At 43.5% G+C, this 25370-nt stretch overlaps 1 protein-coding gene across 3 annotated transcripts in view; it reads left to right on the top strand.

Annotated features, from left to right (window-relative positions):
• SPTBN1 (spectrin beta, non-erythrocytic 1) overlaps positions 1 to 25370 on the top strand; it is a 135999-nt gene that overhangs the window by 59505 nt on the left and 51124 nt on the right. For all 3 annotated transcript variants that reach the window (XM_054194093.1, XM_054194092.1, XM_054194094.1), the window contains one exon: positions 21407 to 21558. In XM_054194093.1, the coding sequence (XP_054050068.1) occupies positions 21407 to 21558 (152 nt within the window). The remainder of the gene's footprint in view (positions 1 to 21406; positions 21559 to 25370) is intronic.

The following is a 25370-nucleotide window of genomic DNA, read 5'->3' as shown; positions in this document are numbered from 1 at the left end:
AATAATTGTAATGCTCTTCCTAAATGTACTGCAGTTTCCTCTAACAAAAGAGATAAAATGCAGTGAATTCTTCTGCAGGGGTAAGGAGAGACTTCGCAGTAAACCATCCCATAGCTGTTTACTTGCATTGCAGAGAAGGTAGACAGGCTTGAAAAATAGTGCTGCCGATGATCTTGTTCAGGGTGGACCTTCAGTACAGGAAATGTTTTAAATTACATACTAGATACTCCATGAAATGCTAAATAACCATACAAAATATTATATGCTGTAAAGGGAGTGGCTTAACTCTGCTGACACAGAAGGTGTCTTTCCTTGGAGTAATGGCTCTTTGTATGAAGAATATCTAAAAAGTCGTTAATTTGTAGTTATAAAATTTCGAGGTGATTCTTGTTCTCTTGCTAGAAGGCTCTGATGAAAACACTGGGTGTTCTGTGGCACTGGGAATTGCTCAGTGCATCCAGACACAGACCCAGCAAGGATGAGTTTACTATAATATTTTGTTTCGACTAAATATTGTTTTAATATTGTTTGACTAAAATAACAGAGCAGGTACTCAGGCCTTGGACAAAGGAGAAGTGTGAATCAGCAATGGGTACAGGACAACTCTCTGATCTGCTCTTTCCTAAGATAGACAACACACTAAATTTGGGCACTGGTAGCTTCACATGAGAAGAAAAGAGGAACCAACCTAATTCTGCCCCAAATTGCTGGGGTCAAAGCAAGTTCACATCATAAGTGATACCTAGGCACTCCTGCATTTCACCTCTTTTACATGCCTTGAAGTGGTGATTGTAAGGAAACTCTGTTGTTCAACTTGACGATGATTGTGGAGCATTTAAAGCAGATTTTCCAGCCCTGCCCCACTAGGGTGTGAAGCCTGTGCAAGTCGTGGGACTACAGTAAAGGGACCAGACTGGCTCCTCCTGCACCTGGGAAGGGTCACCTTGCAGGAAATCCCAGCTCTCGTTTGCCTTGATGGGCCAGAGTGAAGCAGGACGTGGCAGAAGACACTGCTACAAGTGAATCAAGGCTGTCTTTGTGTCAAAAGAAACCCTCAAGTCTTGTGCATGATAATCAAGACGTTTAGCATACCTCAGTCCTTGCGCTCGCTCGTGAGAATGTCAGCGCAGGTTTTAGGAGAAAAATGCTTCAGCAAATTCCGTTTCCTTTATTAAGTTTGAGTAAGTTCTTATTAAGGTTTGTTCACCCAGTCCTGAAACGGTGAGTGAGAGATAGTATCAGTGGTTGCTGTCATCTTAAACCTAAGTGTGGAGTTTTGGTTCTCATGGCCATTTGTCAAGTAGAAAGGGATCGTGTTGCAGAGCTGGAGTAGCTATCTGCAAGTAAAGGCAGGACCCCAAAACTTGTTTGTGGAAAACGCATTGCCATGTAGCTTGTGCAGGGTACGTCAGTGGAGAAAATTCGTCCTGCTCGGTTGAGGAATTAAATGAAAAGCAAACCAGATATGTCATCCGTGCTGCATTAACGTGGCAGGATCCTGTGGATTGGCTCGGTGCGGTTGTAGGAGTTGGCAGGAAGAGGTTAATGCAAGTCAGGAATTCAGAAGGAGATCCCTGCGGCTGTATCATGAAGGCCGTGAGTGTCAGTGCCACAGGGAAGCTGCCACCAGCCCAGAGAAGCAGCTATCATCACTGCGCCTGGGCTCCTTCCCGCCTGGTTAACAGGACAGCGTGGTATTTATTAACGTTTCTGGCATTTAGTAGCTTGGTGACTTTGTTGACTCCTGCAGTGTAATTGGAAAGTTGGGTCTCAGCTCTAAGGTGGTGCCCTAGGTGTGAAATTGCCAGTGGTAATTACAAATGTGAAATCCTGGGGGATGGGGACGAGCTAGATCTGTGCTCCTGATAAATCCCCAGAGGAAAGCCAGCTTTCAAAGGAGCACTGTGATGCCACCCTGCTGTGTGGTACATCTCGATTTTATTTTTTCAATGCTGCATGTCAGATTGGAAACTTCAGTTTTAGTGGGAACCTAATGTGTTTTGGTGACCAGGCTGCCTGGGTGGAAGTGCCTTTATTTTATTACTACTTTTGAGCCATGGTATGGTTTGAAAAACTGGACGCCTAATGTAGTGACCTCTGGAATAACCCTGTAGGAAAGGTAAGCTGTCTTTACCATCAGAGGTTTTTAAGCCAGCTTTAGATCAATTCTGAACCCTGTTTCATGGGGATGAAAGACCAACTATGGCTACTCGATACTACCTGCACTGGAAAACAAAATGCAGTTGCATGACTGAATGAGTATCTTGGGTGTCTGGGGCAAAAACCTTGCTCTGATAGCAGTGCCCTTCGGTAGGGGAGCTTCTTGGCTGTGTAATACTTGGATCTGCAATGACCTGAGTAGGGTTGGTCTGGGTTCCAGTTTGACATGAAAAGATAAACGCAGAGTTTCTATTTTTAAGTAGTCAATGATAATCGGCTTTGATAATACAGGGATCCGTATGCATAGATTGGTTCCCATCCAGGCTGCGGGAAAATGTTCCTGATTGTTTTTCTATTCTGAAGCAGGGCTTCCCCACAGCTTTTCCTGCAAGAAAATCTTATCCCCAAATCCCTGCCTATGCCCAAGGATAAGCAGGGAGCTCCCACTGCAGACTGACAAGTTTGTAGGAGTTGCTCAAGGACTGTCCTGCACTAGGGCAATGAGATCTTCTGCTGCACCCAGGATCCTCTGAAGTTAGTGGGCGCCCTTTGAAAAGCCAGTTTCAACAGCCGTCTTCCTTGTTGTAAGATTTACCTTTTAAAGGATTTCAGTCTCTTGCGAGCAGCGACCTGCATAGCTACAGGCGGTGATTAGCGAACTGAAGGACATCCTACTTTGTCTACCAAATTGATCACTGGCATTTCTTGTCATGGTAATTTCTGTTAAAGGTGAAATGCTGCAGGGAGGCTGAATTTCATCCCAGATGAAATGTGTCTGGTTTACATGGATTTTTCTTTTTCATCCTGTCAGATCCGCTGAAGTTGCAAATACTTTGGTGGCAAATTTTGCTTGATTTTCTGCTGTCTGCAACTGTTCCAAGGCCTGCATGTGTCACAGCATACTTCAGTCTTCTGGTTTTGGGAAACAGATGAGCACAAGCTACGTGGTTGGGAGCCCTGTCAGATTTGCAGAGTTTTTAAGTGATCTGAAAATGCAGTGTTCTGAACGTGCATTTCTGTGATAGCTGGCCCTTATTCTTTCCAGTGTAAAGATTCTTGTAAACATACCTGAATCCTAGACACAGTTTTAGGGCTGTTTTAGCCATCTGAAACAAAGATGGTAGCTGAATATTGGTGAGAGTGTTGTCTTGTCTAGAAGTATTTCAAATGTGCAGGTTTGAAAGTGATCTTGCCACCTAATTGAGTATATAATTTAGGGATTTAACGTGGAGGAAATGACTGGGAAAGTGTTGGAACTACCATGTCCAGGTTCTTCATTAAAATGGACAGTTCTAGTAAATCACTTGCTAGGACTTGTATTTGCCTACACATAAACCAAACCAGTCGAATTTAAACTCTTTGCACATCCCCTTGTAGCACAGAACTGGTGCAGAGATTTCACAGTGACACAGGGCTACTTAGGGCTGCCGGATCACTTCTGCCCTTTACAGAAGGAAAAGCCCACAGCTACATTGTAGAAGCTGTGGAACGACACACAGACACCGTTATTTATTCCTAGTCCTAAATACTGCATCAGGGGACAGGGAACCTGTGTTTCATGCCCTTCCTTCGGACAGGAACTGATGAGGTGAGCACAGCCAGAAGTGAAAGCCATGTTTCGGTGACCACACATATTGTCTGTTAATTTTATTACACATAAACTACCTAACTTGGTCTCCACACTTCTAAATTTTTTGTGTAGATGATGTATAGCAAACCCATGGAAGAAGGTTTTGCAGAAGGTTCTCTATTAGTTTTGTCTGTGAAGGATAATCTTCAAAAACACCCAGGAGCTTAAAAAAAGCATTCAAACCCTTTGCTCCCATTCTCTCCCAATCCTGATATTACTAAACCCCCCACAAAACTAAATATGAGATTTTGAGGAAAACATAACAGAAAATTCTTGTGAAACGCTTTATTTCAGCATGAACAGTGAGAAATAAAGTCTAACATTATTTTGTAGTTTCGCTGTTTGAAGGGTTATTCAGGACCGTATGGCAATTCCATCGTTACTGCTAGATAAACTAGATTTTGAGAAACCCATAGCTACTGAAAACAACATTTTGTCTCAAATTCCTGCTTTCTCTTTGAAAAAGCTCTGAAATTTCTTTTGTGTCTTTAAAATTTCCAGAAATTTACCTTTTCTGGTTACGGGTTCTGATATTTGTGAAGATACTGTAAGCAAGTTCAAAGAGCACAGGGTAAGGTATTTCTGCTAATACGGTCAGTGTTGATAGAGTAGAAAAAGTAAACGTTTAAATTGGATTTGGCTACTCACTGAAATAACTGTGAAAATTCACAACTTGGAGCTGTTGCCTCAGGTTTTCTGTAGTCTTGTTCTCTTCAGTTTAGATTATGTTTGTAATATTTGTTTTTTAGCTATGTACATAAGAAACTTCATTTTAAAACAGAAGACTCTCGGCTCTGGAGCATAATTTTGTTTAAAAAAAGGGCAATTCTGGTGTACTTTTTGTGTCTCTGAAATTGTGAAGTAAAGAAAGCTTGTAAGCAGATATTTTCACATGGGACAGTAAGGTATTTTGAATACCCTGGGGGTGATTTGTTGCCAGAGTTAGAACAGTAAAATGATTTGTGTGGTGTTCTTAACTGGTGTAAATCCCTGTAGCTCTGCAGAACTGGAAATGCAGCCATTTGTGCTAGCACAGGAACTGGCTTTTTTGTGTTTCTGCATTGGATGGCTCAAATAAGCTAAATGTCACAGACTGTCCTTACGTTTTGTAGGCATGTTGTAACCACGTAGGAGTACAGGCTCCTATTCCAAATATTTTTCCTATCCAAGAGCCCTATTCAAATTGATTGTGGGTTTTGCCATTAACTTCTGTGAAAAGTAGGGCAATAAAAAAAGACTACGGACAGAGATGAAAGTGGTGATAAAAAACCAGAACAATGGTAGGCTTTCATTCCTGAGTTTTTTATCAGATCTCTTTTGTGATTTCCTCCTTTTTCGTCTTTGTTTCTTTCTGTCTTTCTGTTGGGTGCATGCTTTGACTATTAAAGTGGATGAAATGCTACCTGAGCTAAGAAGAAATGGTGAAGAAAATCAAATTACAGATGTGCAATGTGATTCACAAAATCCCCGTTTCCTATCCCCTGTACTAAACTACTCTTCTGTGCTAGCCCATCACAGGACTTGGGGTTTGTGGGTGCAACGCGTCTGCTCAGAGTCTGAATTTCATGTAAGAATTCATTGAAAGAGTATTTGATTACTGACAGCTCTGATGGCTTTTTGTGCCTGTTTAAGTTGAATTGTGAAGTATTAAGTATCAGCTACTAAGTAGCAGGGTATGACAATGATATAATTTTTCCTTATGTGAAAATGAATTATCTTAATTGAATAGACAGGTTTGTGAAAACTGTTCAGCCAAATATTAGGAATTAGTCTCTGTTAACTTTAAAAGCTGCGGTGAAGGAGATAGAATAAAATAAATAAGGTGGTTTAGGATCTGCTTTGCTCTTCCCACAAGAGATCAAACCTGGAATTTCGTTTGGAAATTTATATCTGGGGCTGGCAGGTAACGCTCCTTTCCCTGGTGTCATCGTCCAAGTGAAGTGACGTAATGACTCCAAAGATGAAAATTGTTTAGTAAGTAATCAGGGAAACAACTTCTCTCCCAACTCAAAATTAGTCCTTTCAAAGTAAAGGTCATTCGTGGAGGGAGTGAGAAACTCATGGATTATTCTGCATTCCAGCAGAAATTCTGAAATTCAGTACAATAAGAATAAGGTGGTGGCCTGGCAAGCAGGAGCAGAGAATTACCTCTGTGCTCCCTACCCGTTGGGAGCAGGGGTGCTTTGGGGAGGAGGGCCTTGCTCTTAACTCAGCTTTGAACACATAATTTCATTCACATACTGAACATAGTTAGCGCCCAAAGTAATTCTGGCCTTACTGTCCTTTGTGATAGCCTGCATGTAATTAAGGAGGGCGTGTGAGCCTAAAATTGCTTGCTGCTCCTAAAAACGCATACAGCTGAATCCTTGCATTTCTTTCAGAGGAGAAAAAACAAAGGGGATGGTGACCACTCATGCTTGTGACTTTTGATGTGGAGTCTTAAGGTCGTGATGGCAGGGAGAGCCCACGTTGACACAAAAGACCTTGTACACTTGCTGCTGGAACGGGGTATCCCGGGCTGAGAGCCTCTTTTGTTGAAAGAGAACTACTGTAGCCAAACTAATATTAACCAGTCTCGTAGCCGTGCTGAATGCCCCACTGTTTCACTCCGAAAGAAGCTTAAAGAGAAAGGCCCTTCAGTTTTTGAGGGGAATAGTACAGTTCAGCAGGCACGCAGGCAGTCACTGTGGCATAGTCTAGGGGCCACGCTCATGGCTTTTCAAAGGTCTTGTGAAAGAGCTGGCATTACCAGGCGGCCTTTTCATGAGATAGCTGGAAATGCTGATAATTCCATGTTCAGTCAAGTTTAGTTTGTTCATGAAAATATGAGCTGGAACTCTTGAAAACATAGGCCCAGTTACACATACACGACAAACTCACACTGGACGGGGTGGGGTCAGTTTTCTGTTTGTTGTGTGATTGGTAGAATGCACAATCCTGCACTGTTTTTAGTAAAACTGTATTAAGGTTGTTGGAGGAGGCAGGAGGTCATAAATACGTTTTCTCATTTGCCGCTATCAAGTACTTCCTATGTTAGCAAACAGGAAAAGTATCACCTCAAATGTCATTGCACAGGAATCATATTTGTTGTCCCTTGCAGAAACTGCAAATATATCTGCCGTGGATATTGCGAAAATGGCCAGGCATGTGTTTCTGAGGATTGTTTTTAGTTTGGGGGTTACTTTCTTTAAGTTTTCTTGTCTGTTTTAGTTCTGTCGGAACTGAGTTTTGAGGCAGAAGAGCTGGAGAATTGCATACCAAAGAGGCAGTGAAGAAAGTATGGTGGCAAGGTACAAAAATTAACCGTATTACCACAGCACTCTAAGCACAAGCAAGGAGTGGCCTTATGCCTGCAAAGATTAAACAAAACAACGTGTTGTTACAAGGAGATTTAAGAGTTTATCTGAACAAAATAAATGCTGGCTGCTCAGATTTTTCTTGGAAAAAAACCTCTAGGCTTTAATAAAGATACCTAAATTTAACTTAATGGCTTGGCAAACTCTTCAGAAAATCAGCCAATATCAGCAGAGCCCTCTTCTCAGATAATCTAAACCAAGGCAGCCCTGTTAAAGGCAATGAAATTGCACCGTGGTGCAGTGCTGAGGGACTCGCTTGTGGGATTTTGTCTCTCAAATTCAGGCCTGCTCCTGCATTCTTCTCAAGTAACAACTCCTCTTTGGTTTCAGCTTCTCCACACTGATGCTGTATGTTGGGTTCAGTCTTCCCCTTCCAGAAAACCCCAAAGTCCAGTTCTTTGTGTTCATTTTGTCCAGGCAGTGTTTCCAGTGTTTGAAAATATGATCTGATTATGATTTGGTTCCAGGAAAAATGAAAGTGAAAACATGACTGTCTCATCTATAGTCAACTAACTTTGGTTTGCTTTGGGTAATAATTAATTCTGCATCTAGTTTAGTGTCTTTCCATGGTTATTTCCAGAGAAACTAGACTTGCTCTGGTAGTGCAACGGCCATTTTTTTCAGGGTGTGTTCCTCTTTTCAGCTTTTCCGAATTGTCTGGCAATATAATGAAAGAGACTGCTCTGAAACTGTGGATGTGACTGTACTTTGATTGCAATTTAACATGAGTAATAGCCGATTATGGAATGGCAATTAAGTAAGGCTCTGAATAAATAGGGGAGGTGTCTAGAAGCATCAGATGTTGGTTGCATTCTGAACTTCTGACCTTTCTGTTATTCTGATGCATGGGGAGTTCAATAATTTGGGTTAACCCTGCCTTTAAACGCTAAGTGCTTTGAGCGGTTTAACTAAAAATAATTCCTTGGCATGGCAGTGTCTGCACCCACAGCGCAGATGGGTGCACCCGCTCTCACCCGCTGTGCCCAGGGGGCTGTGCTGTGCCCCTGCGCGCGGGGGCTGGAGGTGCTGACAAAAGCCATGGGGTACGTGTTGGTTCTTCCTTTAAGTGGATGAAGTCTAATTGGATCGAGGCTCTAATCTTGAGCCCAGAAGAGAAGGAAAGGGCATCGGGAACTATTACAACTATGGCTGCAGAACTGTATGTGCTTTCTCAGAGGTGAATTGCACCCCATCCCCTCCCTCTGTCTTCACAGGCTGTGTTCACCCTGGAGGCTGTGAGTTGCGTTTCATCCTCATGCTCTCACCTGGTAACAGGAAGGCGTGTTTCATGTGACAAGGAAGTCATTTTAGAAAATTGGTGATGCCCCCTAGACAATTGCCTGACTGTTCCCTAAGTGATGTCCTGGCCACTGCCACTTCTACAGGTGCACTGTTAATCCAGCAGCCTGTAATAGCAGATTATGTGCTGGCTGCACCTGGACATGATTGTTCATAGCTGTTGCCTAAGTCATTACGGAAGGAGTTCACAGAGCAAGACATGGAAGTTATGGCATGTCTTTTCCATACGTCTGCCACTGCTCACATATTATTAAATCCTTCTCTCTCTCTCCCCCAAAATAAACATCTTAATAACGATGCCTGATAGGGTATATTATCAAATCCCCATTACAGAAATCCTTATTTCCTGGAACATTTGCTCTTAACAGGCAAGTTGCTCTGATGTTTGCCAGCTCATTGATGCTAATGATGCTCTGTGCCACTTGAAAGATGCTTATGTATCCTCTGCGCCTGGGGCCGGCCGTGTTCCAGCCAGTTCCTCACTGCAGATACTTTTTTTTTTCTAAATAAAAGCAGACGCAAGTTGTGCTGGAGAACAGACAACACTTAAGGACACCTAATATGTAAAATCTTTAGCTGTCCAGCAGCATGTCCTGGCAGCATTGTCATCCGCAGAGATGTAGCGTAGTTCTGCACTGGCTCGAGGAGAGCTGCAGTCTCTTGGCGGGGTACGGCAGGGCTGAGACCAGCACCTGCCAGTTGCAGCAGGGCAGAATAAATCAGCAGCTGAGGAGGGACATTCCCCCCCCTTTCTTTTTCCTTAATAAATAAAGTGACCGGACAAGGTGGTGTGATCTCCGCAGTACCCACTTCAGTGGGCTAGGTATGGGGCTGTCCTTTACCCTCTCCTCCCGTCTCCATGAGCGTGGTTGACCCCAGCCAGTTCCTTGCAGTTTTCAAGTGTAAGTTTTTGAACTACACAATGCCAGGACACCTTTTGTTTTCTGCGTTACATAAATCAGCCCTCCCTTCTGGTTTAGCTCCAGTTGTCAAGTTTAAAAGCATTTCCCTGGCACTAGCTGCAGGTCACTGTGGTCTTCATATTCAGAAGTGTGTTCATGGAGCTTTTTCTTATGCATAAATGTGTTGTGTATTTGAGTTAGGCTGAAATGTGACCGTAAGCTTGGAGACCTGAAAATCAGTGAGTTGTCATGTCTCAGGCTTCGGGAACACACAAATACAGCACACACAGCCTGTGTAAGATACCATAAATGCATTTTCATGCCTGTATACACGTGTGTCTGTGTGATTTGGCTATGAAGAGGTGTAAGATGGGTATAAGCACGCAAATAATCTTAGTTCAAAGAGCCTGTTCACATACATAAGGCAAATGTGCAATACCTGAATTATTTTTAATGACATTAATATTACGTTAACAGACAATTGGGAGCATTAATCAGACAATTAGGTTTCAGAAGTTCTTGTGCTCTGCGTTTCCTTTATTAATTGCTATATTTTATAGACTATTCTTTTTTTTAAAAAAACAAAACAGCACCACTGTTTCACATTTTGAGGGAGGGGAAAGCCCAGAATACAGAGCCCATGTACGATGTGATTAAGGAGGCATCAGCAAAATGACTTTGCTCAGGAGGTGCTTCTTACACTGATTATGCTGAGCTGATGACGTTTGGCACTTAATTTTCTCAGTGTGCTAAAAATTAAGTAAGTGAAGGTAAATTACTGGGCGCTCTCATGGATAGCTTCGACAGAAGCCGCACCTTTGTACCCATGCAGAGCTTTTCAGTTTGTGTAGTCAATGCATTGCACAATCCATACGACTCACAAGTCCGCTTTTAAGACTAGAAAAACAAGTGATGTTTCTGGATGAAGATACACATTTAAGGTGTTAAGAGTATAATTTCACCCAGCAAATTCCTTCGAATTTGCGTCACTTTTAAATCTCAGAGAGATCTTTGAGAGTTTCAAACAAAGGTTCTTTTTTTTCTCTGGTACTGCTTTGAAGGTTATTACGTGGGCAGGAAGTACTGTGCTGGAAAGGTATCTTTTTCCCCCCACTCTTGCATAATTCCAGAGGCTAAAATGATTTTGCTTAAGCATGCCACATTGTCCCACAGAGCAGATCAGTAAATGACCTTTGGGTTGGAATCAAACAAACCAGCAGGAAAAGTCCCAAGAAATAAGGTATGGCGTGGAAAGAAAGATTTTATTTTATTTTTTTTTTTAATTACCACATAGATTTCTTACAAAAGAACTTTAATAATATGCAGAGTGACTGATTGGAATGTATGTGTTAAAGTTTACCTTGCGGGTCAGTTTTCTGGAGCTTTTCATAAGCAAGTAACAGGTGAAGGCATCAGTTCTGCCAGTCTCAAAAGACGACTACTCCAGGACTTCAGCTGGAGCTCTGCATGATGGGTTTGCAGATTAGAGCCAGAGAAGATTAGGGATTTTTCCTCTAATGCTTCTTATTAGCAGTTTGTTTCAAATCTCATTAAAATTCATTCATTTTTAAAAGTCCTTTCTTAGAAATAACTGCATGTTACAATTACCACGGTTCCTTCAGTTTCGCAAATAATTTTTATTGTAAATTTTACTGTAAATTTTATTGTATTTTTATTGCTGTTACTCATTCAGGTTTCAGCTTTGATTTAGCGTAGATCTCGGGCTTGCCGAGCCATGGCCTGCCTTACCTGTGGTGTTACTGCTTTTATTTGGCAACTTGTCAGTACAGCATAGTGTGTCTGACCATACAATATAGCATGCAATTAACAAGGGAAAATTACTGTATGACCATGAAGCTGGATGAACTAAGCACATTGTTCAGCAAGGCGATGAAATCAGCTGTTATTAATCCCTGATCAGTGCAGTGGTTGTTTAAATACATTTTCTTCCATTTAAAATATATCTGTGATAATGAAAATTGTAATTAGTTATAATGATAATATCTCTTAGCACCAAGATTTAATATTTTGAAAGGATTAAATGCATTCATCATAGATTTATTTATTTTCTGTTAATGCTTTTTTTTGTCATTAAAGGCAAATTAAACACAAAACCAACAAAGGTATGGCATTTCTTTCATCTGTTCTTTCTGATTGGAGTAAGTTTTTAGAGAAGCACGCTCAAAACATACCACAGCTTTGACTCTTCTCTCTGTGTAATGTCTCAACTTGTGCCTTAGATGAAAGAAAAGACCTAGATCTCTCCGAAATCCCTCAGTGGGATACCAGTGGTTTAGTTTTCTGGACTATTTCTGTTTAAGGTAGCTAAAATTCATAGAATCACAGAGTACTTTAGGTTGGAAGAGACACCAGGAGTTTATGTGGTCCAACACACCTGCTCAGAGCAGGGTCAACTTCAATGTTAGATCAGGTTGCTTAGGGACCTGGCCAGTGGGATCTGAATATCCCCACAGCATCTGGGGGATCTAGCGTCTGAACACCCTCATGGTGAGGGCTTTCTTCTTGATATCCCATCAGAATTTCCCTTGCACGGATACATCCAGCCTTGCACCACCAGCAGCTCTCCTTCCTCCGAGGTGGTGCATGCCGCTGCAAGCTTCTCTCTGCAGCGCCTGGGTTTGCTCTGTAGACGACCGGTTTCAGCATCCATTTTTCTGTCTTTACAGTGAATGTTGAGTCCCGATGCCTATCCCTTACTGACTCATCTCTGCTTAACAGTTACGATTTCGTATTTCCAAATACCTAAATAAGGAGGATCCCAGTCTGGTCATATAGTTGGGTTGTAGAAATAGCAGATTGCTAGTAGACTTGTGCAAGGACTGTTGCATTACCTGCAGCTGCTGAGAAAAGGGAGGAGTGCTGAAAGGAAAACAGAACAACAAAAATCATTAAAGAAAAACCAAACCAAATAAAACACAACCTCATTCTTTCCTACCCTTGTTTTTCCTCCTATAGACAAGTGGAAATCCACTGTAAAAACTTTCTCATTCTGCTGGGTTTGCTGAACATGGGAAGAAATAAGATGGATCTTATATAGTGGAGTACCTGGCATGGTCTCTGGCTGTGCCAAGCCTTGCTCTCATCCTTGCTAACACTGCTAATCAGACAGTTGTTTCGGCAAGTATGGAAAATCACAGCGCTCTCCCCCCCTCCAAAAACCCCTGGCACTTCCCTACATTATGCTAATGTTTTTTAAAGGAAACTGCAAAGACCCCACGAGATTGTGTGTACTTGAAATAGTGCAGTGACCTCAGGTTTTCATTGTTCTTCTGTTGGAATTTCAGTGTCCTGGGTCAGGCCGATGCTTTTTCCATGCTCCTTTTCATTAAGTGACTTGTCTGTTACGCAAAGGGAAAAAATGGCAACAAGTGTAAACCACTAACATCAAATCAGCCAGAAGGGATTTGTGTCCTTTTATGTTAAATGCTGACAACACTGAGGTATTTTTCATGCTGTTTTTAAAAGGAGGTCCATTTGAGCTCTGTGCTGCTGCACAGTCCTTAGGCTATAAAGTTATTCCTTTATTCAACTGTACTTTTGCTGTAAAAATGGTTTTGTAACTTCTTCCTCCATCTACAGTTTGGGAGACCAGACCTGGGTCCTCTTGAACACTTTTCTTGTAAGGGACTCACGAATGTGAGCAGTTATATTTAAACCAGGGCAGACTTTGGTGTTTAAAGCTGAAGATGGGTGTAGGTGTTTACAAGAGCAGCACCCAGAAGTGTTAAACCATTTTAATCATCCACTAGCAAGGTTGCATTTCTGTAGCTGCTTTGCATTTCATACAGAAAAACAAGAAGTCAGCTGGTATCCTAGAGTACCAGGAAAAAAAAAAGCTGAATGGTTAATATTTATGAAATGGGCGGTGGCACAGCGTTTTCTATTGCAGGGAGCTGGTCATGATGCGGGACGCATTTACAGAATTTTGTGTTCCCGTTTTCCTGAAGTTAAACAAGCAGTTCACATAGCCTGCACCAATGTTGGGAGAGCCAAGCACATGTTGTCTCTAAATCTGATTAAATATGTCATCTTCGTTTTCTGAATTTAAAAAAAAAAAATAAAAAAAATAAAAAAAAAATAGGCTGAGTTCTTCCACCAATTTAATCTGTTAAACCCAGATGACTTTTATGTTTCATTTATTTCCTGCGGGAGACTTTACATCAACTTTTTGCAGATGAACATAATCATTCTTCTACGTAAATCTGAAGCTGGCTTTCAGGAGGTTTATTTTGGTATTGCTGACACCAGAATGCCATAAACTCTGGATAAAAATAAAGACAATGAAGGGACCTGCCCTTCCACACCATGTAATGCTTGGCTGGCTACCGGACATTGTTCTGAGCATCATTTTATTGTGTGAATGAGGTTTAGTGACATCAAAGAGAGAAAGCAGCAGAATTGTTTTTTCCACATGCTGCATTATGTAGCTTTCCCTTTTTTCTTTTCAGAGCATTTTCAGCAGTGAAAGTAGTCACATGCTGTAATGTTTAGTAGAGAAGAGTAGATATTTAATAGGATTTAAAAGCCGGCTGGTGCTTCCTAGTAAAAGAGAATGGATTGCTGAACACAACCCTGACTTCTGAACAATGGTCTCTGCATAGCAGAGTCAGGAAAGCAGCAAGGATTTTGCTGCTAATGAAAATCACCAGCATGAACAAAATCACCTTGTTGCTTTGTCATCTTTCACATTTGCATTTGTTCTTGCCTAAGTCGTGTTCGAGCATGTAAAAGCTTTGGCGTAATCTCACCATTTTTGATAGGGAAGTCACTCCACAGATTACTTTGTGCCATAAAATAACCATAACAAATACATCCTGCTTACATCAGAACCATCAGCTGCAGTCATTCCTCCATCTTAAACTCTCCGCAAGAGTGAAGTAAAAATGAAGGAGATGTTTCTAAGCATTGGACCCACATGTGTCATTTTCTCTGTATCAGATGTAAGTTTGACATCCTGCAGGTTTCATTCAAGGTTGTTACTTGCCTCTGCACTTCCGTCATCTGCATTAAACTCAATTTTTCCCATTTTCATCAACTCCTGTTTTCAGTCCTGACCCATTATCTGCAGCTGGAGGAAAGCAGCATCCGCCGTTCAGTTTTACTGCCTTACTACTAAAAGGGAGATAATAGTAGGACACTTGAATGTTAAGGGAAACTAATTTTATTTCTTTTTCTCTACAGACACCTAATAGTCCTCCTCCTGACTGGGTGATCCTTCCTCTTTCCATCATTTTCTTCCCTATTGGTCAATTCCATTATATTCTAATTTAGAGTCTCTGTGCCTGACTGCATGATTATGCATTGTTGTCTCTGGGCTTCTTATTGCCGCACGTAGTAATATAGCGTGTACTGGGACTGTGTGAAAAAGCCATCGTTTTGTGAGTGTCTATCCAAGCAGATGTTTCTCTCGTCAGCTGATGCGGTACAGATACACAGAGGTGCTTTTTTCCCTTCTGGGTTATATTTAGCGTAGCATCAGTTGACTGATGAGCGTTGCCACGCAGCCCCACAGGCAGTCCGTCCCACGGAGGGTCCCAGCCGAGGGTCTCGCCCTGCTCAGCTGTCAGGAGCACACAAAACCCAGCCTCAGCCTCCCTCCCTGGAACGGATCACAGGCCAGGGCTGCTGGTAGTCCCTTCCTCCGAGCATGCAGCCCTTGGTTTGGACAAGAAATTTAAGGACCAGGAGCCACCGGTGTTGTTCTTTTCTCAACGCGCCGCTGGGGTGATGAGCGAAGGAGCTCTGTCTTGGTCCTGGCAGATCCACTGAGGTCTGCATACCGGCCTCAGGGACAGGTATGGTGGAGTTACTTTGTGCAAGCCTGTGCTCCAGCCTGCCCGAAACAACAGAGTTTAGACCTGTATCAGAATGATTTCATGTTCTGTATCAGTCTTCTGTTACTATAACAAATGGTGAAGATGATCACGGTGCATGTGTTCATGTTGTTTCCTGATAAAATTTTGATTGATCACCACATTCTGGTCCCAGTCGCTGATCTGCCATTCTCTTGGGCATCTTTCTCAATTAAAAATTTTCCAAGCACGGCTGGAATTTGTGAAACTGTCATTATTAGTGGCTGCTTAACTCCGTATCTCTGCATCTATGAGAAAACATGCAGTGATATCCTGTGCCCTGAAAGTCTACAGTAACAGGAATGTCCTCCTGTGAAAGGGAAGCTCTGTTTTCTTTGTGCGTGGTTAACCTAGGTTATGATCTGGGAAATTCTGGGAGGCTGTGGATATTGGATATCAGTGAAAGTGGTACGCCTGGAGCAACACTCAGCTGATCTCTGAGTCAGTGTGTTTAGCAATCCTTTGCGTAGGTTGCACCCTGGCTGCGTTTGTTGCTATAGTGAAAAATAATAATTTTAAGCTGAAAGAGTGACTTTCAGTACGGAAATCAAAATAGTTGTAAACCTGCAGGAGACAGAGCTTTTAGAATTAAGGATTAAAACACATCCTTAATTTGCCTTGCTTTTGAGGTATGACAGGGATCCACAAACGTTGATGATGCAAAGAGCAAGCTGCCTGCCGGTTGGGCTCGGCAGGGAGGATTTCCCTGCCTCTGACGGCTGGGCTGTCCCGGGGCGGCCGCACACACACCGAGTGCCTGGCAGCGGCCCTAGACACTCGATGCTCCTTTCAGCTTCCCTTTTGTGCTCCAATTTCTCTTGTTTTCTTCAGTAACATTTCAGCTCCTTTGAGAGTACCCCCTTCACTGTTTATCTGATGGGGTGCAGAGGCCTTTGCCGTCCAGGGGCTGGCAGGAGCACTTGCGCGCTGAAAGTCATTTTACCTGTGCTGGGCTGGCAGCCGTGTGCGCCAAACGTTATTTGCCATTCAGTTTGAAATGCATTCAAGGTCAGTTTGTTGAAAATGTGGTTTGACCGGTATGGAAGGGAGCAGGTTGTCTTCAAGTTGTTTTTAGACAGCAGGCGGCCGCACAGGTAACCTTTGCCACGGGAGGAGTTGGTGCCGCGGTCATGCGAGGGGACTGGGGCTGATAACGCTTTCTGGCGTGTGGGAGCAGCAAAAGGGTCATGGGGGCCCACGTTTCTCTCAGCTGGCTCCCGCGGCCATCCATTTTCCAGGGCATTTATTAAGACAAATTCTCCATTATCCTGGCCCAGCCCTATTGAGTTCACTCAGTGGAGCTGAGCGTGTGACAGGGGGAGGATGGTGTATGCGACCCTCCTCCTGCTGTCCCGCACTGGGGGTTCGGCGAGTGACACTCTGATCTTTCAGAGAGTCGGCTGCATTTTTGTCAGGAGTTTTTCTTACCAAATTAGTAGAGGAAGAAGTGACTCTCCTCAAGCAGGGAAGAGTGTCCAGCCCTGGTTTATGTGAATTTCAGTGTACATACTCCAGTTTATTTACTAAACTCCTAAACAAAGTCAGTCCTTGATTTATCACGATCGCAGAGCTGGGGTTTGCAAGCTGCTGTATGCTAGTAGTATTGCGTGAGGGTTTCCGCATAAAGGAAATTTCCTTCCCAGTGTTGCTTCAAGATAAGTTGGATTCTCTATTATCAATACTGCTGTTAGAGCAGCTTCCGTTTTCCTGCTTTGAATGGTTTGCATGTTGCGCATTTCTCTTTACCCTTGGGAAACAAATGTTTTCACAAGCTGTAGGACACTTGGAGCTCCACCCATATCCTCTAGTTTTAGTTAATCTTCAAAATCTAAAACTGCATTTTTGAAAGCATGAAGGACGTTTGTCAAAACGATGACATGCGATTCATAAACAGGGCTTCAGGGGCCATTGCCGATGTTAAATCCCTGGTGTCATCACTCATGGATGCACCTCGCCTCTTAGTGTGTAGGTTTTTACACAGCACTAGACCTTAAAAGAGTCATAGTTCTGTGCTTAGCCAAATTGTCAGAGCTGTATGTATGTTTCTTTCTCTGAAATATATAACTGAAATTCATTGGTTTTAATTCTGTGCATGTTTTAACCTGAAACCCCAGAGCAGAAAAATAGTTTATCAGTTTGAAAGTGCTGGTAAAAGCGTTGCAAAAACCTGCAGTCGTTGTGAAACACCATGTAGAAATAATCAGGAGAGGTTTTAACATGACCAACCCCAGCCACGCAACTTACAAAACGGACTTGTTTTGCTTTCCCACGTTGTGGGATCGCAGGAGGAGATAAGCGATGTGATGTTAAGAACGGCTCCCTTCTGGTGTTTCGATCGCTAATGGTGTCAGCGGGGAATTAGAGAGCTGCGCTCCGCCTGTGCCAAGTGCATGATAAAGAGTGGCCTTCCTGGGTGACCGGCCCATTAGGAGACTGAAAGAGCTGCTGTGTCTCTCTGGTGGCGTTTTTCTGAGATAAGTTGCCGGCTGTCCCCAAAAGCTGGCAGTGAGCAGGTGGAGGCCTGGCTCTTGCGCGGTGCTGCAGGGTTTTCCCACGGGTCTGGAGGCTGCATGCAGGCAGACAGGGATCTCGCTGCTTTTGGCTGTTCTTGCTGTGAATCAGAGGAAAGGAGGAGAGGTGAGAAGAAAACGAAAAGCTGTTTAGAGTGTACAGCGATGAAGTTACTCAGGCGCACGTCAAGAGCTGACAGTAAGCTCGGCATGTGGAGTTAGCGCTGAAACCATCGCAGCTGTGGTCTCAGTAGAGATTTTCGCGCTATTTTTATCTGGTGGGGGTGAGCAGGGAGGAGGACGGCACCACAGAGGATGGGTGGGGATCAGGTGAGAGGAGCGAAGACAAGAGCGAGCGCAGGGCGGGTGTGGAGGTGAGAAGCCAGAAAAACCAACTGAGCCCTCCAGTCTCTCACCGTAAACAGGAAAGCGAGGACCGCAGAGAGTGAGGTGGAGGAAATGGGAAGGCAGAGGGGGAGAGGCAGAAACTGCGTTTCAACTAGACTAAAGAAAACAGGCATAACAGCACCAAGCATCAGCTCCCAAAGCACAGAGGGCCTCCAGCTAGACAGGGAGAGCCTGTCGACTCCCTCACTGATAATTTGGTGTGCTTAAGGATGCTGAGGCAACACAGAAGAGGAGTCACCAGAACTTTTTTCCCTGAATCCCCCACTTCCTGAAGAATGCACTTTCGTGTCCTGTTTTAGAGCCACAAATCACACTGGGGTGGGAAGCCTTTCTGGGCGAGTGACCCCTGGGCCATGTCGGTGCCATCTGCAGGAGGGACCCTTCTTCCCTGTCCTGAAAGGGCTGCCTGGAGCTGGCTGATCTGTTGACTTCCTTTGACTTGCTTTCAACAACAGAAGATCCTAAGCTGGTGTCAATTGATACAACAGCACCAAAGTTTTCACAACCTGACTTGGCATGTCACTGTATTTCCCACATCGTGTCTTTAATCTGTTCAGAATTAGCCTCTGACTCTTCATCTTCTTTAGTAAAACCACATGGATGTTCTTTTCCTACCCCGTTATTTTTATTGTTATCACAAATTGGGAGGATTGTTGATAACCATAACTTTTGACCAAAGATTTTTTTAGTGGGTGGCTTCATGATGATGTTTGATAGCTTTTTTTTGTTTTACGTGATATTTTCTGTATCCAGCTCTATTTTTAGGATCCTTCACATCTGTATTTCTCTTCAGAATGAATGTAACCACAGGGATCTCTGAATGTTGTGCTTCTGTACAGGGACTACAGTGATTAAATAAACAAACTTGCTGAGCTGTTTTGGGGCTTGTTCAAGCTGGTGAAGGGAGATGTGGTAATTGCTCTTGGAATTTTCCTTAAAAAGCACCAACTATTGCAAGTTTTTTCTTCTGTGACTCATTTCAAAATAATAGTTCAATTAAAAGCATGGATTACTAGACAAGCAGATATGCAGATACCGCATTCCCAGAAACTTGCTATGAATAGTTCATAAAATATATTTAAGACTAGCAGACGCTAGATTTAAATCACTACTTGGATAGACAACTAATTCCGCTAGTCAGATAACGTTGGGTTTTTTTCTCCTTTGGTCCAGGATTGAACAATTTTTTTTACACAGCTTGTAACTGGGACGAATTGCAATGTGGTTAGGAGACACTGCAGCTTTTGGCTGCAAGGGAAGTATTTATTTTGCTAGTATTGCCTTGCTGGGGCGCAGGGTTTGGGCTTTCCAACAAACTGGCCATTCTCCCGTTTGCATATTGGTGACGCGCAGAGCGGCCCCGTGCAGCTGAAGACTGTGATGCTCTGTCAGTAAAGGGCGCGGGGGGCAGCCGGGGGGGGCTGCAGAGAAGCTGCAGTTGGCTCCTCTTGGTGCGCGGGAAAGCAAGCCACAGTTACCGCTAATTTCCTGGTGGCTTCCTCTGTTTTAGCGATCCTATGCTTCGTACAGCGTGAGGACAAACAAGAGTAATGCAAACTGTCAGTTCCTTGAAAGCATGTCGCTGGTCTATCACAAAACCCACCTTTTACATCTTTCCAAGCCCCGTTTTTTAATTTCACACCTTATAGGTGGGTAAAAGCTGTTACAAATGGGACAGTTTCAGTGCATTAGCTTTGGTCACGCCCTGCCACGTGATCGGGTAGCAGCAATAAATTCAGAAATACATGGGAGGAACCGAAATCTTAGGGTGGGGTTTATGTAGTTGGGCAAACCGCCACTGAAGTGCTGGTCCGCTCTCCCACTTCTTATCAGATTCCTCCTCCTCACCACCATTCTACTATATGATTTTTCTTACTGTCTTTTTTCTTTTACTTGTTTTCCAGCTTTGTAGCCTCTGTAGCCTCAGCTGCTTTGTCATTCCTTGTCACTGAGATCAGGCTTTTGCTGCTGTCCCAAGGTCCTGCAGGTGTGGAGGCTGTAACTGGTTATGACTGTTCGGGGGTCAGGCCCCCACCAGACTGCGCTGCCAGGAGCGGGGCATGTCCTTCCTTTTGAAGGACAGCATCCACTGAAACCGTGGGTAGTCAGATATAAACTCCGCGTTGATCTGCACCATCATTAATGTTTTCTGTGTTTCAACGAACGTACTTGGAGTTTTCAGAGCTGGGCGTGTTACATTTTGGGTTAGGATTTGCCAGTCTTCATGTCCTGTTTCTGAATGTGCCGACAACTTGAAGAGACCAAGGGGAGGTTTAGATGCTCAGCTGCTCAGGAAAGCTCAGGAAAGCTTTCATTCGTACGTCTAATTATGGACTTCGGAGTCCAAGTTTGAGCACCTGTGTTCTGACAAATTGGTCTGTAGTAATTTCCAGTTCAGTGAAATGACTTTTTACTAACAAGAAAGGGCTTCATCCAAAGCCCTTGGCAAAAGAATTTGACCACAAAGATGTACAATATTTTCTGTCTCAGAGTTCTCGGCTTGGCAGATGGCTGTGTAGGAGTTTCTGAATTAATGTGGACTGTAGCGAGCCTGTGCATTAAGAGAGCTCTCATAGCCAATGTTCTCATGTATAAACGCTTGTGAAAGATTCTGGGAAGGGCAGGTGGAAAGAACCTGTTTCTCTATGGCTTTAAATAAATCCAAGTCTACCTCAGACATGTAGTTATGGAAAAGTTCCTCTTGACATTGTGTAAATACAGTTACAAATGTTGAATCTACAAAGAAATACTGTAACAGGAAGGGAAAAAAGTAAATGGGCAGCTTTGGTCTCTGATCTCTTTTGTACCTGTCTTAATCCAAAGGGACTTCTGGTATTTCAGGAGATCTGTTGTGGATTTGTGTGTGCATTCGAGAGCAGAAGTTGGCCTGTTCTTCCAGCGGTGGAAGATCACTCTTGATCAAGTTACTGGGCAGTTTGATTAGTCTAAAGGGGCTTTTACGTTGTAGCTCTACAACAGACCTCTTTACACCTTGAGAAAGCTGTTTATCTGAGCAGCAAGTAAGTCTGCAATATATAGTTCAGATTTATTCCATAGATAGTAACTCAGTACAATTCCCGCTGACATTAGAAAATGTCATAAAATAGGAAGAAAGGTGGATTTTCAGTGGGAAGTCCCAATTTCTTCAGTGATTCTGCTAAGAAGACGAGCTGTACCTTTAATATTAGACATATTTCAATATCACATTTTCACGTAGGTACATGAGCTGTGATTTATTTTGAGTAACATTGTGTTATTTTCCTAACAGATGAGCGTGAGGCAGTTCAGAAGAAGACTTTCACAAAGTGGGTTAATTCCCACTTGGCACGCGTATCATGCAGAATTACAGACCTGTACACTGACCTTCGCGATGGAAGGATGCTCATCAAACTTCTGGAAGTTCTTTCAGGAGAGAGACTTGTAAGTGTTCATTAATATTCGTTGTGGGGGTTTTGTTTTGGTTTGGGGTCTTTTTTTGGTGAATCCTTGGCTCAATTGAAGTACGGCAAAACTGAATACTGAGGGTTCAGCAAATGTCTTTTTATGTATTAAAGAAAAAAAAAAGGTCCATTGCTTCAGCTGGATACAGACACCAGTAAGATATCTTCCTGTTGGTTTCAGTGGGAATCAAAGAAACTCTCCTTCAAAGGTTCCTTGCGGGTGAGATGCTGAGTGCTTCCAGCAGCATACGCCCTGCTCCTGAATCTGAGAGGCGCAGAGCACTAAATGTTCTCCAGCCCATTAGACTGTCTTGGTAATGGTGAGTTAGATGTGCTGAGGAACGTTCCCGGGCACCGTGGCCGGTTGGCCTGATTCTGTGCTAGTAAACACAGTCGCTGTGTGCAGGCTGCCTGCCAGTCCAAGGACTGGAACCTCCCTTCTCCCTTTCCTGGAGTGTGCTGGGGGGGGTCGTGGAGGACAGCTGGTTGGAGAGGGCCAAGTCCGGCCTGGGAAGCATTGCAGCAGTTTTAGCCACGGTGTTCGTTGCATCCCACTGCTCACGAATGCTCCTGGGTGTGCTTGATTCTACTAGGATAGATAAGGCTTGGATTTTCTTGGTTAGGGGAATATCTAAAATTAATTTAAATTAACGGGGCAAATTCTTTGTTTGGGTATGCTGAGAGATATGCCCCCTTGATACCAGCACAAGGGAATGGTGAGTGAGAAAATAAATCCTTGTAGTGAAAAATGCTGCTGATTACCAGGAAAACTGGATGTCAAGAAATGGCTGGGTATCAGTTTTTCCTTCAGTTCCTTAAGGGACGGCTATGCTCTTAATTACCTAATTTAAAGTAATCTTTTCAAAGAAATACGGGTCTTTAGCTAAGACCTAAGGCTGCATGAGGATGCGACTGTGTAATCGCTTGTCATCAAGCACTCCTATTAATGGAAGCTCCATGGCTTAAGACTCTGGTTAATGAATTGAACATATGGCCCATAGTGTAGTGTCTGTACAGCGAAGCGAGAGAGGAAGCTTTTTAAATGCATCTCTGAGGGTAAGGAAACTCTGATATGCATAGGAGTAAGCGCGAGTAGGATGTGGATGGAGGCAAATAATCTCAATGTTTGTCAACTACAGTTTGCTCAAAACATGTTTCTGTCTGTGCCAAATCACTTAACGTCAGTGAGGTATTAGATTTGACGTGTTCACTCAGGTAGCAGATGTTATTCATGCAGGAATAACTGAGACCAACGTGCTCCATTATTTGAGGATTCAGACAGCAACTGTGCCACCTCAGTTCAAATCTTCGTTTCTGCCTGCCAAGATTTGGCTTTCTGTATCAAATAGCAGTGGTGAATCTCCGACCAGTCATGTGACTCTTGTTGCGTGATTCATTTACATTTTTCACTCCAGGTCTTAAAAAATGCGAACAGAGCTTACGCGGCTGTTTGAGTGGGAGGGGGCAGGAGCCACCCGGTGAGGCTCCTGGATCTGCACTTGCATCATTGTTTGCGTATTGCATTGGCAGCCGCCTGCACCGCCACAAATTCTTTTTGTAGCTTCGTTATCTCAGGATGGAGGACAGCAGTCTCTGTTTGAACAGTACATTCCACCACACCTTCCTCTGCAAACAAGAATACAGATAACACAATGCACTAAACCTTGAGACAATTACACACACCAAAAATATTCCAGGAGGATCGGCACGTAGCATCCGCTTCCTGATGTTCTCCAGCCTTTTGGAATTCATTTTAGCTGGTGTTGGTTAGAGTCTGACTTCTCCATGTCACCCAAGCAGAAATCTAAAGGCAGTACCTTATGCAGAAAGCTTAAAATCAAGACAAGAAACATCAACTGGTAAGAAAGCAATAAACTAATGCAGAAACTAGCCTAGATGATTATTTTAATATGGTGTGTTTACTGATGCAGTGGAACAAGCAGGAATTGTTTTCTCACTTTTGAACCTGGGATTCAGATTCTGGAGCTGGAGCCATATGCCTGGGGAGCAGAGCTGGGGATTTAGGATACTAATCAAGAAAGCGGGACTGCTCTTTGCCCTGTGTAGGACCTACAGCCTTTTTTGCACAAACCCTGCATTTTTCAAAAGCTGTTGTGATTTTTGGTGATGAAAACCCAGAGTCCTTGAAGGTGTGTTGGAGAAACTCAAAATAAGAGCATCCAATAAGGGCAACATCTGCATCTCCCTGTCTTTGCTCAGCTTGATTCCTCATCCTAGTGTTTAGTCCGGAGCTTACTATGTAAGGTCCACTGTACAGCACAGTATTTGGAAAGAGATTGATAGCGTGCAATAGTCTCACTGAGCAAAGCGGAAAAGAATCCAGCCAGTATGAAAAGACAGTTGTAATTTTGTTTGCACACACTGTTAACCAGCTTCTCCCAAACAGAAAAATAAAGCTGAGAATTGTTTTCAATATAAAATTCAGCATTTAGATCAGTTTCTTCCATAACTAGATAATGGATTAGTAAATTCCTTACAATTCCTGGGTGCTCAAAGGTCAAACCATTTAAGCAGATTCTCTGTAGTGAGTTCTGTCATGTTTCCTGTTGGAAAAGGGACAATTTTTGATGTAAACCAGATTTTCCTGATAACGTGCGTGTGAAGATTCCTGAGTTTAGTTAAATACAATAAATGATGCGTTCAGTGTGCTTTCTTTCCCTCTGGTTAATATCTGGATCTGTGTTAGCCCAGTAAAGGTGAGTTATATCTCACTATGTCTCATCTTGGGGCTGTGCAAGAGAGTGTGGCAAGCACAGCCACACCTTGTACAAACCGGACACGGATGCCTCTTCCTCTTTTTGTTGCCAGAACAACGGGTTAAACTGCGTGGCCTGCTGGTGTGGAGGCACAGAAGAATGAAACCTTCTGTCTTCTTGGAGTGCCTGACGTTTTTTTGGTTGGGTGGCACCGTCATTCTCGTCCTCGCAGAAATTTGAAGTGCCTTCTTGGACCGTTAATAAATCATAGTTAGAACAGCCCTAGGTGACACTGCTAATAACCTGTTACGGCCCCATTAGGAAGTATCTAAGCTAGAAAATGCACCTAGGGCTGGAGCACTAGAAAAATGCGTCAGCCTGCTCCTGCTCTGCAGGGAGCAGTGTCCTCTTCAGGTTTACTGTGCGTGCTCTGCTGCTTCGTGTACAGTCATTGTGTTTGTGGGAGAGAAATTCATGCCAATAACCTGAAGGTTATGTTTCCTGGATTCTTAATTGGAGAGTATGTCATCGCAGAGAGTGTGGGTGGGAGCAGGCGGTCTCAGGAACTAAATAAAACATCTATCGTGAATGGTATTAACTCTGTCACCTTGGTGCTGGAGCTTCTGAGGGCAGAAAAAGTGCTTTTGAAACCATATTCTGCTCAGCAACTTGAGGCATTGGAGGCAGTGCAGATACTGCTTAGGTAAGTGAGAAGGGCTGTGTTGAGGCGGAGGGGACGGAGTCAGGTCTGCCGCTGCTGCTTAGAAATGGCCACAGTCACGGTCATTCCCGTATTTTGGGAACATCATCATAAGAGCGAGCGCACCTTGTGTAGCTGCTTTCTGGCTCTCAGGTGTGGCGGTGGGACGGAGCGAGTCATGGGCCAGGCAGCTCCTGGGCGCAGCCTGGCCTCCGCCTTCCCCTGCAGCCAGGCGCTGCCTCTCCTGCCTTCCTGCCTGTATTTCACAAGATTAAATTAAGCCTGTGGTCCAGTTTACAACACTCCTGGGGGACTGATGGTACCAGCAGAAGGATGGATCTCGGATTGTCCCCGCTGATAGCGAGGGATCTCCGG

Source organism: Rissa tridactyla, chromosome 3 (genome assembly GCF_028500815.1).
Source record: "Rissa tridactyla isolate bRisTri1 chromosome 3, bRisTri1.patW.cur.20221130, whole genome shotgun sequence".
NCBI classification, from domain to species: Eukaryota; Metazoa; Chordata; class Aves; order Charadriiformes; family Laridae; genus Rissa; species Rissa tridactyla.
This window is presented reverse-complemented; position numbering and strand designations above follow the sequence as displayed.